General features: G+C 40.1%; 1 protein-coding gene across 1 annotated transcript in view; it reads left to right on the top strand.

The window, feature by feature from the left end:
• Gpr158 (G protein-coupled receptor 158) overlaps positions 1-19,042 on the top strand; it is a 561,148-nt gene that overhangs the window by 349,262 nt on the left and 192,844 nt on the right. Inside the window, exon 5 of the mRNA XM_060373102.1 lies at positions 14,730-14,798. Coding sequence (XP_060229085.1) covers positions 14,730-14,798 — 69 coding nt within the window. The remainder of the gene's footprint in view (positions 1-14,729; positions 14,799-19,042) is intronic.

The raw sequence follows: 19,042 nt of genomic DNA, 5'->3' as shown, positions 1-19,042 counted from the left end.
GGCTAGTCCTGCGTCCACTCTGGTAGAATTTACTGTGACAATGACCTCGGACACCACCACTGCTAGTTCTAGAACTGATGCAGGATGTTCCAATGAGGGGGGTTAAGGCTTCTCATTATATTTCCTATAAGCCCACACCTGTTTGTTCATATCCCCCATTTTTATTCATTATTAGCCAGATAGAGCCAAGTAATTGTGGTAATGATACTTGCTTTTTGGCCCAATGATGGTATTCTAGTAAATTTAGGTATGCCCTGGTTATTCGCATGCCTCGCTGGGTGCCTGTGCCCGTTGATGCCCCTCACGCTATGACTCTCCTCAGACAGAAAAGGGATCTTGGAACTACAGCCACCATTGTTACTGCCATCTCATTGTCGGCTGTTGTAGCTACCACCAGGGCATTAGCCATGAGTCATACTGGGCAGACTGCTCAGACCCTGAATAATCATTTAGCCAATGTAGCTCATGCCTCAGTTGTACAAAAAGGAATTCATGCTTAACTAAAAGGAAGCTTGATGGTGTTCAATCAGAGGATTGACCTCGTGCAGGAGCAAATTGATACCCTATGGCAAATCGCTCAACTTGGCTGTCAATGAAAATATGCTGGACTTTGAGTCACTAGCATATAACATGAGAATTTTTCCTGTGCTGCAAAGTGTCTAAACAATTGTCGAGCTATATTTTAGGTAATTGGACTGGAGAATTTGGTCGGTTTTGTTAGGAATAACTATTTGCCCCTTGGAGCAGTATCTGGGGGTTGATCTCAGGGTTCCCGGTCTTTTGTAGGTCTAAGTTTGGGGCTCTGTGCCCCAGAACCCAAGAGGCAGTCTGTGGCAGGTGAGTACTGCTCTCATGGTAACAGCAGGCTATCTGGGGCACAGTAGTTCCCTGAGTTGGACCAGTCTGTGGGACCTTTCCTGGGGATATACTGTGTTGCCTATGTCCGTTCTCTTTGCTTTGTTCCTTGTTCCTTGTGAGGGTTTCTCCAGACAGTGTCTCTAAGACTCTGGTGTCTTGGGGCACACAGTTCTGTCTGTAAGGAGTAGTTGGTACAAAGCAGGCCTCTGGGCTGGGGGAGCGTTCGCCCGCCTGCTAGCCTGCAGGAGCTGGTTTCCTAATACCTCTGTGCTCCCTTCTTGGGCCTGGATCTGTGATGGCTGGGCATACTCGCCTGTTTGCGATCTGCGGTCTGCTAGACTTTCCCTAGGCAACGCCTAGGTGACCCCAGCAGCATGGTTTCTTCCTTCCCTGTGGGGCCCTCTCTGGACAGGGATTCCCAATCTCTTTTGCACTGGAACAAGCAGCTCCTCTGTACTGTTGAGCTGGGTGCGTGCAGCAGCTCTCTGTGCGGCGGGAGCCTATTGTGATGGAGGTGGCGGGTATGGGTACCTGAGGTCCTCGAGACCTTCCAGGGAAAGACTGAGTGACCTGTGATCATACTCACAAGTTTACTTCCCCGTAGGGTTTTGTTGTTACTGGGACTCCCAGTCTCTGGCACCCTTGTGCCCACCAATCAGCCTGGGAAAGTGATCGGGACCTGCAGTCTTGTGGCTCCAGTCTGGAGACCCAAAGCCCGCATTACCCGGGATTTCTTCAGGGTTCTGGCTGGGCAGCCCGAGAGTGGACCCGACAGACAGATTCCCATGCTGTGGGAGCCTCCCCTCAGCATGGGAAATAAGATCACTGCAGTTTTAGGGCTCAGAGTTCAGTCTCCTGGTCGCTGCATGGAGAGTGCTGTCCTGCTTCTCAGACACAGTGTTCTCCCGGCACTGCCATCTTGGCTCCTCGTAACCCACCTTGCAATCTTTTAAGCAGGTGAGTTAGCAGGTTATCTCAGGACCTTCAGACTATCTTACCCTTAAATGAGCACAAATCGCTGGCTGGTGCATGCTTTCACTGTGATCCCCATCACAACAGAGCAAAAATATGTAAATAGCCTACATCTCCAACAACTGGAGACATGTTAAAGAAATGATGGCTACGCTTCCATTAGGAAGCTATTAAATCTCTTCCTATATGAGGGGTAATAACACAGAAATTCAGTTAAGTGGAATAAAAGGCAGCATCCAAAACAGGTCAATTTTCTCTCCTTGGGGCCTATTGATTTTTAAAAAAGAACCCTAAGGGTAAATACATGTCTGTAGCATCAGTAACAGGTAATTTAAATGATCATCTCAAAACGGCCTGTTCTTAATGAAGAAGAAAGCTAATGCAGAGGATATTCTGGTCCCACCTTTATGATATAATGTCAGCTTTCTCAGCTGTAAAAGAGGAGAAGCCTCCATCCCAAGTCCTATGCAGGATGCAACAGGGTCATATCTGAGGACTTGCTCTGACTATATTACAGTGTCACTGCCTGATGTTTTCGAGTCTCTACAATCAGAGTAGCCACATGAAAACCTTGTCCTGGCTACACTGGCAAATGTGTCTTCAAAGCTGGGCACAGGCACCCTCCCATTAGCTCTTTATACTGAATTCCAACACTCAATGCTCCTCCTGATCTCCTCACTCCTGTTTGTATCACTAGGGTGCTCTGGCCACTTTCCATGTTTCCAGTGCCTTTACTTTGTGGATTGCTACCTTCCTTTATTAGGCCCAGTGTTCCACTGACTATCCATGCTTTAGGTTTAGAAATGCCAGAGACATCTCTGCAGGGGTTCTAGGTTATCTTTCCATGCATGGTCATTGGTTGGAGTATCAGTCTCAGAAAAGATCCCTGGGCCCAGATTTTTTGTTTGTTTGTTTTTTTGTTTTGTTTTTGCTCTTTTTGTGGAGCTCCTGTCCCCTTCAGGTCTTTCTATGTCTCCCTTCTTTCATAAGATTCCCTGCACTCTGCCCAAAATTTGGCTATGAGTCTCAGCCTTTGTTTTGATACCCTTCATGGGTAGAGTCCCTCTGTGGCAGGCTCTTGTCCTCTCCCTCTTCCAATGTCCATCCCATTTGCCTTTGTGAGTGAGGATTGATCATCTTACCCAGAGGCCTCCTTGTCGATTAGCTTCTTTAGATGTACAGATTTTAGTATGATTCTCCTATATTATATGTATGGAGATAACCTAGAATCCCTGCACAGATGTAGCTCATGACAGCTCAGTGTCCAAGTAGGTTCCCTAGTAATGGGAACAGAGACTGTTCATGTCAAACATGAACTCAGTGGCCTGCTCTTTGATCACCTTCCCCTGACGGGGGTGCAGCCTTACCAGGCCTCCGAGGAAGAAAATGCAGCCACTCCTGATGATACCTGATAGACTAAGATCAGATGGAAGGGGAAGAGGACCTCTCCTATCAGTGGACTGGGGGAAGAGCATGGGTGGAGAAGAGGGAGGGAGCGTGGAATTGGAAGGGGCAAGGGAGGGGGCTACAATTGGGACACAAAGTGAATAAACTGTAATTAATAAAAAAAAATAGATAAATTCAAAAAAAAATTTAAAGAAAGAGAAGTGCCAGGGACAAATTCCACACAAATACAGGGTCTCTTACCATAGCTTTGCTGTCTTTTAGAACTGGCAGATCTAGGTACCCTGATGTTTCCTGTGGTCCAGAATGCTCTTCAATATTCCTACTATGCCAAATACAAAGAAAACCCCATTCTTCCCTAAAGTATGACAACTGAAATGAATCCAGATGTGGCCATATAATTCCTTAGGTCAAGAAGGGGTGTGGAATCACCCTGGTTGATAACCACAGCATACAGCGAGAAAGGCGCTATTTTTCTTAATCCTGACAGATCCAATCTAAAAGCAGCATGTACCAAATCAGGTAAATGACTGTCTCACACATGCTCCTTTAGTCTTAAGTCTCCAGCAGAACTCAGCAAGAATCTCCAGAGCCTGCATGCCTCCTTCCTTCTGCTATGTCTCAGCCTTAGCAAAGGAAGGGGACAGCATCAATATGCAGCTCTTCTGAGAACATTCCGGAAGCACCACATGGCAAACACGAAGATTTTTTGGGAGATTACTTATCAAGTGTGTATCACTTTTTCAATACCATAAAATGGAAATACTTGAAGTAGATGTCAGTGCAATTGTCATGAACTGACATTGCCAATTAATATTTCAAATTCACCAGAGAGAAATGCTTTCAGCTCCCAAGGAATAAACTGCTGAATATCACAATTCTGCCTTGTAACAATGGGCCAACCTCTCCAGGGTGATAAATACGATGAAGCAGACTGAGTAAATGGCAGCAAGAGCTACTTACTGGGAGCCTCCCTCCAGGGTTGACACTTGGGCTATGCCTAAAGATAACAGGTACAGCCAGAGACTTGTCCACTCCTCCAGAATAGGGGGCACCACCTTGCTGGCTCTGCTCATGTTCGTACAGACCAGGATCATGTGAGCACCATGGAGGGTGAACCCTATTCCTAAATTCACTCCGGTAACCAGGACCACCTTTCCTGGAAGGTCCTGGCCATGCAGGATTTTCATGGTGGTGGTGCTACTGTCATATCTCTGTCTGGTGGTTTGCTTTGTTTTTACTACATTTGCTATAGTAAATGTCAATCTCGGATCCAAGAGGTAGTTCTTTTATTTATGTGGTCAACAAAAAACACTTGTCCATTCTCATCAGTCTCTTGTCCCCATCCATATGGGAAATCTGCTACTATTTTTATTTTGCCCTTTTCGGATGTTCCCACTGGGTCTTTTCCTTGGTGTGATTGGCATAGTACACCCAGCTGTCCTTGGTGTTTCTCTCCATCCTTGCTGTCCATGTAGTACAGGCCCGTGTAGCGCAGAGCTGCCAGGGTGGAGACAGAAGTAGCTGCCCGGTCTCCTCAGCAACTCACGCTGTCTTTAATCATGCCGCATTCGTCCAAGATATAAAATCTTAAAATATCAAGGTAATTATGTAATCACAAACATAGAGTTTGCTGTTAAGCACAAGATGGAAATAGAAGAATTTAATGAAGAGGTTAGAATTGACAAGGAAAATGTAAACAAGAAATAGCTAGTTAATTGATTAATCATTTATCTAATTATTATCCCATACTGCTTTTCATTTTGTCTTTTGGCAAGCATCTTCAGGTTTTTTTTTTTTTTGTTTTGTTTTGTTTTGTTTTTATGTTCAAACTTACCTAAAGGGACAAAGGGGTCTGATGGGAGGGGAAATTTTGAGAAAAAGATAAGTAGGGGCTTGGGAAGAATATGTTCAACATGTGATACACATTTGTATAAAACCTTGACAAACAACTTCTATAAGGTTCATTTGGTTCTTAATACTCTGGAGTGTGAGGCAAGTCAGAATCCAACTTGATCCACAGGTAATCTGTAAACTGTTTAAGAACTGAGTTTTAAATGCCTGTCTTCATCATTTTTGCATTCGAAGTACATTGTGCTCTCCACACCCATCATCACATACTTTTGTGGCTTACTAGTCAGCTGCAAAATTACCATTACTGTTTCAAAGTTTCTCAAAGACCTTTGTTCTTCTTGCTGGTAAAGAATATCAATTACATATCATTATATCTTTTTTTGGTTTTTCTTATTGAAATGATCATCATATTTCTATGATTTTATTTATAAATATCTTGTCAGAATAAAAGGTGTGTTACATGAATAAAATAAGAAGTATACTTCCCAACGTCAAGAAACATATCCTTGTCCACTGTTCTAGTCGCTGCACACACTTTTGTGTGTTGCAGATGATAGTGTGCGACAGACTTAGCAGTTCTGAGAAGTTCCACTCCAAGTTTCAAGTTTACTTCCTGCTGATGACTGCTGTCCAGCCAACAGCTGATGATGTGAGGGCATTAACATTTGAAAACAGCACCTCAAAGACTGTAGTCCTGAACATACCACATCCAAAAATAAAACACTTGTGAGATTAAACAGAAATCAGATGAGACTGGCATGCTCAGGGGTCAACCCTAGGCTAGATGAAATAGAAACCACTTTTTGTCACTTAGGTCTTTTGCTACTTAGTGATCAAGTGAAAATGAGCAATAATTTGTAAAATTTCTTAAATTTTCTAATATAAAACACACTTAACGTTTTTAAAAGATAAATATCAAACTGAATGATACCAGAGTTCATCTCAACAGAGCAAAGAATGCTATTTCCCAAAAGTAGTCAGTGTCTTAATGTCATATTTTAGGATTTAATAATCTCTCACCTTTTTTAAAAATTTGTTTTTCCTATTGGAATATTTTTCAAAAGGAAGAATTTGTTGTTTCAATAATCCACTTCTTATTAAAAAGTTTAACCATTCATCTCAGTGGCTTTTAATGAAACACATAACACCGAACTTATAATGAATGTATTTTGGGGATTTTATGTCATCTTTAGGATGTACAAGAAGCTCTCTGAAGAAAGATGGCCTTGTGCTGTAGTGTAGCCTTTACCATTCACTTCTGTATGCATTCTGGGCATTCAGAGAACTTATTTCAATTATGTGAAAAGTGTTATTTTGTTTTGTAGTTTTGAAAAAAAGAGTGTGTGTGTGTATATGTGTGTGGGGGAAGATTGAAGATTACAAATGGAACACAGAGAAGTAGCTAAAGGCTTACCCATGAGTATATATTGAACATAGTCCTCAGTTGAGGAACACATTCAGGCAGCATCTTAGCAAGAAAGAGAGACCACCATCAGAAGGCTGTAAAGGTTATATCAGAGATGAGTTGCTTTGCCAGCAGCATGGAAGTGGAGTGATTTGAAGATAAGCCAGATCCCTTGCTCCCCTGCCTCTGAGTTCTGCATCTCTCAACATTAGATGTGTTTGGGAGATGCTTTGAAGTGTTGATTTGAAACAAAGCAAAGTGAATTGTCAAACATCTCGTTAATTCTACAAAATAAAAATGCCTGTAAAAGAGTTCTGCCCAGAAATATGTGGTAAAGCTCGATTCATAATGTGAGACCATAATTTCTAGTTTCACATGAGTATAAAACTAATTTGCATTTTACGCTTTATTTAGTGTATTATGCTATCCTAAAAATTATTAAACTGTGTATACTATGTACTTGCAGATAAACTTTCCAAAAGTAAGTTTAATTTAACCAGAAGTTATTGTGTCATATGAAAACTGGACCAGAACTCAGAAGTTCAGCATCTGACATAGTGTCATAGCTAATAAGCAGCTATGTTGTTATCTCAAACCAGGTGGACATGATTGCTCTCCACAGTACTTAGAATTCAGTGAGCTACTCATGTCTTACTTTGGGAGTGTCTTTCCTGTACCTCATTCTGTTTAAGCCTTTTTATTGCTGATTTATTTTTTCTGAAAAGGGAAACTTGATTTTAACAGACCACATTTGGAACAACTGTTCCTTTACAAGTATCTCTATTCTAGTTGAGTTTTGAGTATTTCATTGCAGATGTTCTTACTATAATTGAACTTCATGAAGTCTCTCAAATAGGTCAATCTATTTTTATCCATTTATATACTTTCTAAAATTATTAAACAATAACTTCCTCCAAAAGTGGCTGTATTGTCCTCTACTATGGCCTGGTAAGGCTGCTCCCGCCCAGAGGGAGGTGATCAAAGAGCAGGCCAATCAGATTATGTCAGAGGCAGTGGGAACTGTAGAGAGCTGCGGAATGCTATGCCTTAAAGATGGAGCTGGTTTCCGCCTTCCACCTTCCCGATGGTGAGTGCTCTCTGTCACGAACAATCCCACATTTGGCTAAGGCTGAGGATCTGGCTTGCTTCCATGTATGTGGACCTATCTGCATTGCCCACGTGGCACGCCTGGGTTGACTACCCAGAGGCTATTTAAGCTGTGGGCTGGCTTTCCCCAGGGTCCGAGGATTGTTCAAGGTTCCTGAATAAACTGCATTGAAAAAAAAATAACTTCCTCCAAATTGCCAGTGTTAAGCAAGTATTTAGGACTACTTTTCATATTTTGTTTCCAACCTATACTCTTACCATTACGTCAAATGCTTGTCAGGACTAGAAGGAACTCTCTCATCTGTGGCTATGGAAACAGAAGTGTTCAAAGAAAAGGTCAGCCCCATGAGTCTGTTCTGCCAGTGTAACTAAATCTTATTGTAAATGAGATATTTGTAGGCTCTTTGTTTCTCACTATGTCCTATGCTGAGTCATCCTTTCAAAAATATAATTTCATTGCTACCTCAAAGTTCATTCATAGATTCTGAAATTGAGATATTTAAAATGTTTTCTTTCTCAGATATTTCTTTTGTAATATAAAGAACATTTAAATACTGCAAGGTTTAAAACATTGGCAATGCAATTAAAAAATGGGGAACATGGTGAGTGCTCTCTGTCACGAACAACTCCACATTTGGCTAAGGCCGAGGATCTGGCTTGCTTCCATGTATGTGGACCTATCTGCATTGCCCACGTGGCACGCCTGGGTTGGCTACCCAGAGGCTATTTAAGCTGTGGGCTGGCTTTCCCCAGGGTCCGAGGATTGTTCAAGGTTCCTGAATAAACTGCATTGAAAAAAAAAATGGGGAACAGAGCTAAACAGAGAACTCTCTGTAGAGGAATATCGAATGGCAGAGAAACACTTAAAGAAATGCTCAACCTCATTAGCCATTAGGGAAGTGCAAATCAAAATGACCCTGAGATTTTACCTTATACCCATCAGAATGGCCAAGATAAAAAACTCAATTGACAACACATGCTGGAGAGGTTGTGGAGAAAGGGGAACCCTTCTCCACTGCTGGTGGGAATGTAAACTTGTACCACCACTCTGGAAAGCAATTTGGCATTCTTTTGGACAACTAGGAATAGCGCTTCCTCAAGATCCAGCCATACCACTCCTTGGCATATATCCAAAAGAGGCTCAAGTACACAATAAGCACATTTGCTCAACCATGTTTGTAGCAGCTTTATTTGTAATAGCCAGAAGCTGGAAACAACCAAGATGTTCCTCAACTAAAGAATGGATGCAGAAATTGTGGTACATCTACACAATGGAGTATTACTCCGCAATGAAAAACAAGGAAATCATGAAATTTGCAGGTAAATGGTGGGAACTGGAAAGGATCATCCTGAGTGAGCTGTCTTAGAAGCAGAAAGACACACACGGTATATACTCACTCATATAGACATATAATATAGGATAAACCTACTAAAATCTGTACATCTAAAGAAACTAATTAAGAGAGAGGACCCTGACTAAAATATTCAATCCCCATCCTGAAAGGCAAAGAGTATAGACATCAGAAGCTAGGAACCTGCCACAGAGGGCCTCTGAAAGGCTCTGCCCTGCAGACTATCAAAGCAGATGCTGAGCCTGATGGCCAACTGTTGGGCAGAGTACATGGAATCTTATGAAAGAAGTGGGAAATAGTAAGATCTGGAGGGGAGAGGAACTCCACAAGGAGAGCAACAGAACCAGAAAATTTGAACACAGGGGTCTTCCTAGAGACTCATACTCTAACCAAGTACCATGCATGGAGATAACCTAGAATCCCTGCACAGATGTAGTCCATGGTAGTTTAGTGTCCAAGTGGGTTACATTGTAATGGGAAGAGGGACTGCCTCTGACATAATCTGATTGGCCTGCTCTTTGATCACCTCCCCCTGAGGGGGGAGCAGCCTTACCAGGCCACAGAAGATGACAATGCAGCCACTCCTGATATGATCTGATAGACTAAGATAAGAGATGAGGACCTCTCTTATCAGGGGACTTGAGGAGGGGCATGCGTGAAGAAGGGGGAGGGAGGATAGAACTGGGAGGGGAGGAAGGGAGGGGCTTATGGGGAGATACAAAGTAAATAAAGTGTAATTAATAAAATAAAATAAAATTAAAAATACATTGGCAATGATCAAAAATAGCTGCATTGTGTTAGCGAGATGTGTGTTAATTCCTCAGACACTAAAACTGTTTAAAATATACAAATAGCGTCAGTCCATCGAGTCAGGGAAATAATAACAAACCATTTAAATTATTTTTAAAAACTCAGCCTTCAGCATTCTTGTCTAATGGCTTAGGGGGTGTAATATGGGGCAACTCCGTCTCTGGGAGCCGCAGGCATGTGTCGTGTCACGTGCCTCTGCATTTTGCATACCAGGGTAATGACACAATTTGATAAAATTTGATAATATTAATAGGTTATTAGTCTTTTCTTTGATCTGAAGATTTGAATTTGTCATATACATCTTCATAATTCATCAATGAGGGTTTTGGAACTGGAGAACATGGTGAGAATGGAAGAAGGTGACCATGTGCTCTCTATTACAAAGCTTTGCAATAATATTTATTAATATTAGTTAGAAGAAAGGTTTATTTAGACCTTTTGCAAATTATAACTAGTAATCATAGAATTTTATGAGGGCTGAGTTAATAGATTTTAGATTTTCTTCAGTTAATTGCTAAAACGTTTATGATCCAGCAATCTCTGACTGTATCTCCCTAAATTAAATAATATTTCTAGGTTAGTTCTCTTATACCTAAACATAATCTCTTCTTCAGATGAGACTGTTTCTGTCAGATTAGGATGAATCCGCTGGTCCTAGGGCAGTGGGGAATTGTTAGAGTGTGATAGGCTGTATTCACAGATACCCTGGGATATACACAGCCTGTGAGCCACTGGTTATTCACACCCATTAATTTGGACCTTTACTTATGTAGATATACATGTATGCTGGTTATGTGTTTTATGTAAATAGCATCATACCATATTGTTGATTATCTTTCAAGAAAGTACTCGCATCCCCTGTGAAGGGATGTTAAGGAGGTGAAGGGTTTTTTTGGCCTCTGTCAATTTGCTTATTAGCTCTGTCACCTCTCTTCACTTTTTTGTTCCCTTCCTCTCAATACTGAGCACCTCTTCTCTCTTCACAACTTTTACACTTAATCAGCAAATCACTCATAGTATGTGTATATGAATCTTTGGTACCAAGGGTAAAGCAAAGATTTTGTCCAGCTAAAAGTTCTGGAACAATCAAGGCAGTGAGAATGGTGATGGAATATTTTAGGCCACATGCAATTCTTCTTTGCCCTGAAGAACTACACACTGTGTTTGGTTCATTCCATTAGACTTTGAAGGCAGATCTACCACAGGATATTTTGAAAGGAAAAAAACTGCTCATTTAGAATATGCCTCACATTTGAAGATGGAGGCATTTGTCAGAGTTCCAGTTTAGAAGCTGAATTCTGGACTTCCATATTCATCCAGAATGGAGGCTAAGAACTGGTGCATACATCTCTAATATAAAGTATAGAGGATACCTACCATCAATTGTGAGGATATTTACAAACACACGTGACTGCTGCTGTTGTATTGTATATAGACTGTTATGTTGTGATATAGTTTGTTTCCATGGTTTCTCACTCTCAAGGCCATCAGAAGGCTCCGAGCTGAGGTGTGGGAGCAGGACAGTTGTAAATGCTGCGAGGCTTGCTGCTTTGCTCAAATACATACTAACTGGATTGCTGAAAGATACTGCTTAATTTACAACAGTCTGCAAATGTCATTTTTTTTTTTTTTTTTTTTTTTTGCTAATTTTGCCAGTGGCCTCATTGTTTTCACACAGGAGAGAGTTTTTAGAAGTTATAGCCAACTTTGTCACTCATATCCCTTCTTGGTTTATAAAACTTGAAATTGCAAAATCCAAATATTAAGATGAAGTCATAGGAATACTTTTGTCTTTTCTGTCATGTCAACAATTAATGTCAACTGAGTCATTCAGAGAAAAATGCTTTTCTAACATGAAATTAATTATTCTACTCTCATGTGCTTGGGATTCCTGCCTCCTATAAAAACTACAGCCAATGAAAACAAATTATTTTTTTATGTAATCAGAAAAAGCAGAAGGCTCTTGTGTGTAAGAACTGATTACTTGAGGTGGGTGGCAGAGGACTGAACAGGAAAAGGGAGAGGAGTATCAATCAGGAAATTAAGTTGGACCAGTGTTAGGTCAACAAAGAGGCTGTTTTTGTAGGAAGGCTTTAGAAATAATGCTGCCTTCTGTGTGTTCAGGTATGAGTGAGGACAAAGGATAGCCCTCACATATTGGCTCCTACTTTCCCATTTTTTTTCAGCCCTGAACTCTTTGTTGCTATGTGTAGCAAGCTAACTGACTTCTGGGATTCTGGAGATTGTCTCAGCCACCCATTTCCCATAGGACCATTGGGATTACAAGACCCTTGTGTTCTTGTATCTAGCTTTTATGTGGCTTTCATCTCCGTAGCCCAATGTTGCATGTTTTGACATGATAAAGTAAAAATTAAGAGTCCACTGGTTTGCGTTGAAGTCCTTGATGACTATTCAGTTGTAGTAGCTGGACTGGGTGGGGTATGTGAAAGAGAAATCAGACTGGGAACTTAGTAGTTTTGGATATAAAGAAATAGGAACTTGGACTTTTGACAATCCTTTAGAAATTTCATCTAAAAGGGAGGAGAGAGAGATGGTGTTTTGTTAGAATGGAAAGTATGGCTTTGATAATTTTATGACAAACATGGTTGAATCTAATGGGAAAAGGTTGGAAGAAAGAAGGGGAGAAACGCTGGACAAAGTGCTTGGCTGTTTCATGATCTTTACTTGAAGGTCTATTTCTAACCACTGTAGATAGATTAGACAAAAACAGACCAAAGAAACAATTCTACCCAAGTCCAGATTGGTGAACCAATGAACTCATTACAGTTACTTTTAGAGCAACTTTACAGAAGTATGGACAACTTATGGTCAGCTATACTGCAGAATAATCTTCTCCCTCCTCAAGCAATTGATATCCATGTAATATCTTTAGGGAAGGGTGGGGCCTCATCAGTGAGTTGGCTGAAATGCAGACATACACTCCACTGCTCCTAAAACAATCAGAAAATATTGAGAATGGAAGAAGCCATCACATCACAGTGCCATCACATACTAAATGAAGAATGTATCATTTTCTGGTGTAATTTTATTTTTATTACAGTTTGCATATTATTTTTTAAATTGTGTGTTTGTATGTGCACATGAGTGCAGATGACCCCAGAGTCCAGAAGAGAACGATAGGTCCCTTGGAGCTAGAATTACAGATGGTTCTGAGCTGCTTAGCATGCTCACTGGAACCAATACTGCAAGGATAGTATATGCTCTTAACCATCGACCTATCTCTTCTGTCTTTTCCAGAGTCATTTTCCCTCCCAAACATAAAACAGTTTTTCTTGCTATCAATATACACTTAGAGTTTTCAATTTCATCAGCTGGGTGCTGCTTTATGCCTCAAAAACCAGGTCCACAAGTATGTGCCAAGTCCAATTCTAGCCTTTTTATCTATTTCATGTCTAATAACTTACTGGGTTTAATAAGGTGTTAGAGTACTCATTTTTATGGGCAAGGCCATTGAGATTCACTATTCCCTACTGAAGTAGGTATTTCAGTGTTTACAGTGAGGCAAAATTAATTGCAAAGCCTCTTTTCTGTTGTCCTCTCCAGCTCTTTCCTCTGCTCCTTTGTTGGTCAAAGGAATTGTATAGATTATTTTACAAGAAGTTTTGCATAATGGTTTGGAATCTGAGTCTTAGTGTCTTATTAAAAAATTAGAACATAAGCTATAAAACATCCATAAATGTAATTTGCCATTTTAGAAATTTTAACATTCCAACCTCAAGTGCTGCTGTTAGAAACTTCCTTTTCACCTATACATCTTCTAGGTAAAACAACAATCCATATCAAACAGCCAAATCGAGGTAGGAGCTACACTGTGGAGATACAGTGCTTGCCTGGCATGTGGAAGCCTTGGATTCCATCCCCGCACTTCAGGAAAAACTGGGGGAAAGAAGCCACTGGAATGATTGACACTCTACAATGTTTTAAAACTATTAGTTCCAAATTCCTTTGAGGGTTTACATAAAGCAGTTCTTTGTGTTTAATACTCTGCAAGATTTTGGAAGAGAAATTAGAATTTTCTTTTTCGGGATATCCAGTTTTCAGATCATTTTCAAAAAGATATAATGTGCTGTTATAGTTTGTATTCTTAGCATATTGATTTTTGCAGAATTAATTTTCTTTATATAACTTTCCAATTAAGTAAGACATCTGTATGCTGGTAATTTGTATGCATGTTTTACATTACATTTAATGAAAACATGAGGATTTTACAGAGTGACTGTAATTTTTTTTTATTTGGTGTACATACCGTATCTTGAAACGTTAGCTCATTGAAGCTAAGACTGATTTGGTATTTTATATCTTGACTCAACCCTATTTTGTTATAGGAATTTACTATTTTGTAAATTATAACAAATGTCATAAGATTGTTAGATACATTCATGCTTAGAAACTAAGTGTTAGGAAGTCTACTTGAAAGCAGCTTAGTCTTTTGGATTTTGACTGCAGGCTAAATAATATTTAAGGCAAGAAACCTTTTATATGTAGGATGATTCATATCATTTACACAATGAAGCTCTGTTATGGAGATTATATTACACCACTGAGATTCCAGGCCCTTCTACAGCTCACACTCCAAGGCTTTTTTAGCCATCCACAGTGACCTAGCAGGTGTCCATGAAATGGTTTAGGGCACTGGTGGCTTATGTCTCAGAAATAGAGAAAAGATCTGTGTGAGTTACAATTTCTCAGAAGTCAATGTCGTGCTCTTGACTTCTCAGACTATTCAGTAACTCACACTACAGAGAATAAAATTCCATGAAGTCACTGATGACATTGTTAGGCCTGTCATCACTTTATAGTCAGACTTCCCTAGCTAGATTTTATTTAGTTAGTTAATTTCCCCCAGAAGAGTACTATTCTCAGAGTTGAAGCATTTTTTTACGATAGCATAAATCTTCCCTGCCTAGAAATGAAGTTAACAATGACATTCTTAATTTGTCTTCTAGAGCATCAGAGCTTCCGGCCTCATCCTGTTGGAAACAATACTTTTTGGGTCTCTGCTCCTATACTTTCCGGTAAGTGATGTTCTGCTATTTTTTTTTTTTTTATTTCTTTTTTTTTTTTTTTCAATGCAGTTTATTCAGGAACATTGAACAATCCTCGGACCCCAGGGAAAGCCAGCCCACAGCTTAAATAGCCTCTGGGTAGCCAACCCAGGCGTGCCACGGGGGCAATGCAGATAGGTCCACATACATGGAAGCAAGCCAGATCCTCGGCCTTAGCCAAATGTGGAGTTGTTCGTGACAGAGAGCACTCACCATCGGGAAGGTGGAAGGCGGAAACCAGCTCCATCTTTAAGGCATAGCATTCCGCAGCTCTCTACAGTTCCCCCTTTTTGTTTTAGACGCATCAGGCAAGAGTAGAGGTCTGATCTCTGATATTAGAAATAAATTGGGACTTTGTACAGATGTTCATTTAGGTGTCATCCACCCAAAGAGCATCAGACCCGTCCGATACCTTTTTCTCAGAGGCGGGACCTGGGGCATCAACCCGCATGCAATCAGACATGCTCTTCTCTGGGTCCAAAGCGGCTGACCCTGAGTGCAGTGCTTAGCCTCGCATCCTGAGCGTATCATTTTAGCTTTTTATGGTATCCAACCATGCTTGGGGAGAATGTCCTGCTTCATAATTTTGTAAGGAACATCAAATATTTAGGTAGCTTGTGAAGGTCCTATTTAGTGCACATGTTCACACATTAAAAAGTAAGTATTACTTTCATTCTTCCTGCTCCCTTATGAAAAAGTCCTAACTTCAAACCTACCAACAAGGTAATGCTGGAAATTTCCCTATGAAAAAACTATAAAGAAAAATAAACTTAAATAAATGTATGTATGGTACTGCACTTAATACTCAAAGCAGACTCCTTTTATCTCAGTATGACTATGTCTGTAATGTTAAATACCAGTTACTAATTCAGATCCGCCATTGGTGTTCTGAAGTTACCATTTGATAAGCATGGAGGTAATTTCTGGGAATACTTTTCTTTTCTTCTCTAAAGAAGCTATGGTTTACAGGAAGAAATGAGTCAGTACAGATCCCTGAGAGATAGTATGACAACAACTAAAAGTAATGACAGCAGTATAATACAGGAGCACTTAGGAAAGACTCATAACCAAATCTAGAAAATTCGATATCAAATAGAGCTTCCAAGATCTGAAAGCTGAGATGCTGTCAGAGGACAAGGCAGGATTGGCTCCACATCATGTTCTTTCTCATCCCTCTTGCTATTCCATCTCAAATTTCTCTATTCTTTGTCTCTCTCACCTTAACAGCCAATTGTCTAGGGATTCCATCCACAGTTTTTCTTATTGACACTGTCACTATCAAATGTAGCAACACAGTTCAAAATACTTATTAGCTTATATGCTAGTAGCAACTGTATTTGAATCTCCATTGAACAACTGCAAACTCATATTCAGTTGCTTACTTTCTTTTCCACTGGGATCAAAAGAAAACTCCCCAGCTGAGATTCTGATGCTTCTTAAAATCTAATCTCTTCACTCTCCACCCAAGACTGCTTGTTCCTTTTAGTTCCTGGGATCACAATCCTACAAGTGATCCTTGACACTCTTCTCTCACATTAACCAGCCAACCTTTGAAAATACAGCAGGAATACAACAGGCTCTACCATGCCAACTGCTACCACCCTGGTCTTAACCAATACCAATCATTCCTAGATTATCATGGCAGTCTGTGGGAGGCCTCTCAGCTTCTGTTCCTTACAGTTTACTTTCAAAGATTAAGTTTTAGCACTAAGTTAAATCACTAAGTTAGACTGGTCATTTTACACTTCTTAAAAAAATGTGCCCCAGTGAAAGCAAAATCCTTACAACAAATTAGAAAGCCAAGTGTAATATAGGTTATGTTCCCTCCAATACTTTTCTATTCCTTTCCTTTCAGTCACTTTAGATCAAGTGTTCTTGATCAATTTAGGTCTTTAATTTCATTTTCTATTTTCTTTAAAAATCCAAGTGTACCCAGATATAACCAGTGCTATGATATGTGTGTTCCCCAGATTTGTGTGTTAGAAGCAGCCTGTGGGCAGCTGTGTTGGGAGGTGGAACTTTCTTGAAAATGCTTCCAGGGGCTGTGCTCTAACTGCATTAAAATATATAAAAGGAACGAAATAGAATTCCATTTCTTTTGTCCTTCTCTCTTCTACTGATGGGGTTTCTATTGCTGTGATAAAACACCATGATCAGAAGCAACTTGAGGCTGGGAATGGTGGCACATGCCTTTAATTTCAGCACTTGGGAGACAGAGGCAGGTGGATCTCTATGAGTTTTAGGCCAGTCAGGACAGCCAGGAAAAAGAAACCCTGTCTCAAACAACAACAACAACAACAAAATGACTACTGGCTGTTCTTAATGGTTTGCTCAGCCTGATTTCTAATGCTGTCCAGGCCCATCTTCCCAGTGGTGGCGCAACCCACAATGAGCTGGGCCCTCTTACAAAAATCAGTAATCAAGAAAAATACTTAAAAGGCTTCCCTATAAGTCAACCAATGAAAGCATTTTCTCAATGGAGGTTCCTTCTTCCCGTCAGACACTAGCCTAGCTTGTGTAAAGTAGACATGGCACTAGCTAGCACATCCACCACAGTTTCTTTATAAAGCATCCAGTGTCAGGGATTTTGTTGTAGTATCTCAAAGGAACTGAGAAAAATCAGATTTTACTTTCCCATAGAAATCCTATAGAAACATTAATGTTTCTAATTCATAGAAGTATGATTAGCAATTAACAAAGAAGCAATATAGAGTTTAAAGACTAGGTATTTTTCATTCCTTGTATTCTGCCTCTGTAAGGGTATGGTACGCTCCCTAATGTTTAATCTCCCCCATAGTACTACTGGGTAGGTATTTGAACAGAATCACAGAATGGCCTAGAAATCAGTGAAAGATCTGAAATGATCTGAAGAATTATCTTAATATTTTGCATTATCTGTTTTTTTATTGTTTGTTTCTTACATGAGCCCTTGCTTTGTTAAGCCCATTATATACCCAGTCATTAGCAAGTCTTTAAATATGTCAATTCTAAACTGTCACCTACTCATGTCTCATCAATATTCTTACAGGAAAAGTTAAAGCTCTTATCCTGGCTTATGATATAGTTCTTCCTGCCTCTTGTGTGTCACTATGCACTATTTCCTCCTCACTTTCTGATCCCCAGCTATATGACCTTCTTTCTGTTCTCAATTAAATGCAATCTCTCTCTCCCCACCCCCAACTCCTGGTCTCTGTCCTGCTGCAATGGCTTTCAAAGGGTCTACTTGGCAGTAGGAAATTAAGAATCATGGTCCCTTTATTATTTGTTTTTAGTGTCTACAATCAGGTAAAAAATACTTAGAAATGTCATTCTGTGGCTCATATTTATTAATAAGATGCATATGTATTTAAGTGGCTGTACTTCTGAACATCATGTATAATCTATAGAAGGAATTATGAAGCCTGTTACAGAGAAGAGATGTCATAGAAAAGTAGGACATTTGAAATCACAGTGTTTGGTTGTTAAATATTTAACAGTTATTTGGGATGCTTTAATTGAGTAAAACTCATGTCTGAAAATCATTTGATGGCCTTGTACCCATGGTGAGATTAGGTGTAGAGAGAAATGGGAGACACTTGATAGTTAAAAATATAAAGGCAACATTTCTCCATAAGCCTCCACAGGAAGAGAGATATATCATGCAAACTTTCTCCATCAGAGTCACCTGTCTGGCTCACCCTTTTGGCTTCATTCTTAGCTGTCTAGTTCACCTTTCAGAACTTAGTTCTTTTCGTAACTCCTTGAGATCCAAATTTATGCCCTGTATCTTCATCCTTAAAATAGTGTCTATTCTAATTTGCTTTCTGTTACGGTAATGAAACATTGACTAAAACTTTGTCAGGGAGGAAATGGTTTATTTGGCTTACAGGTTCCTGTCTGTCATTGAGGGAAGCCAAGGCAGGAATTCCAGGCAAAATCCTGGAAACAGTAACTAAGGCAGAGACTATGGAAGAATGTTGCTTACTGGTTTGCTTCCTGGGGTTGTGTTGTTACCTTTCTTCTACAGTTCAGATCCACCTGCCCAGGTATCATACCACCCATAGTGGTCTGGGTCCTCCTACATCAATTTGCAATCAAGAAAAGCACTCCCCAGATTGCCTTCATGCCAATATGAAGAGGCAATTTTCCAACTAAGGTTTCCTCTTTCCAGATGTGTTAAATTGATAAAAAGCTAACTAACTATGATATTGTCCATGTTCTAAGGACAGAAAAGA

Source organism: Meriones unguiculatus, chromosome 19 (genome assembly GCF_030254825.1).
Source record: "Meriones unguiculatus strain TT.TT164.6M chromosome 19, Bangor_MerUng_6.1, whole genome shotgun sequence".
NCBI lineage: Eukaryota > Metazoa > Chordata > Mammalia > Rodentia > Muridae > Meriones > Meriones unguiculatus.
Note: the sequence above shows the minus strand (reverse complement) of the source record. Positions and strands in the feature narration are given on the sequence as shown.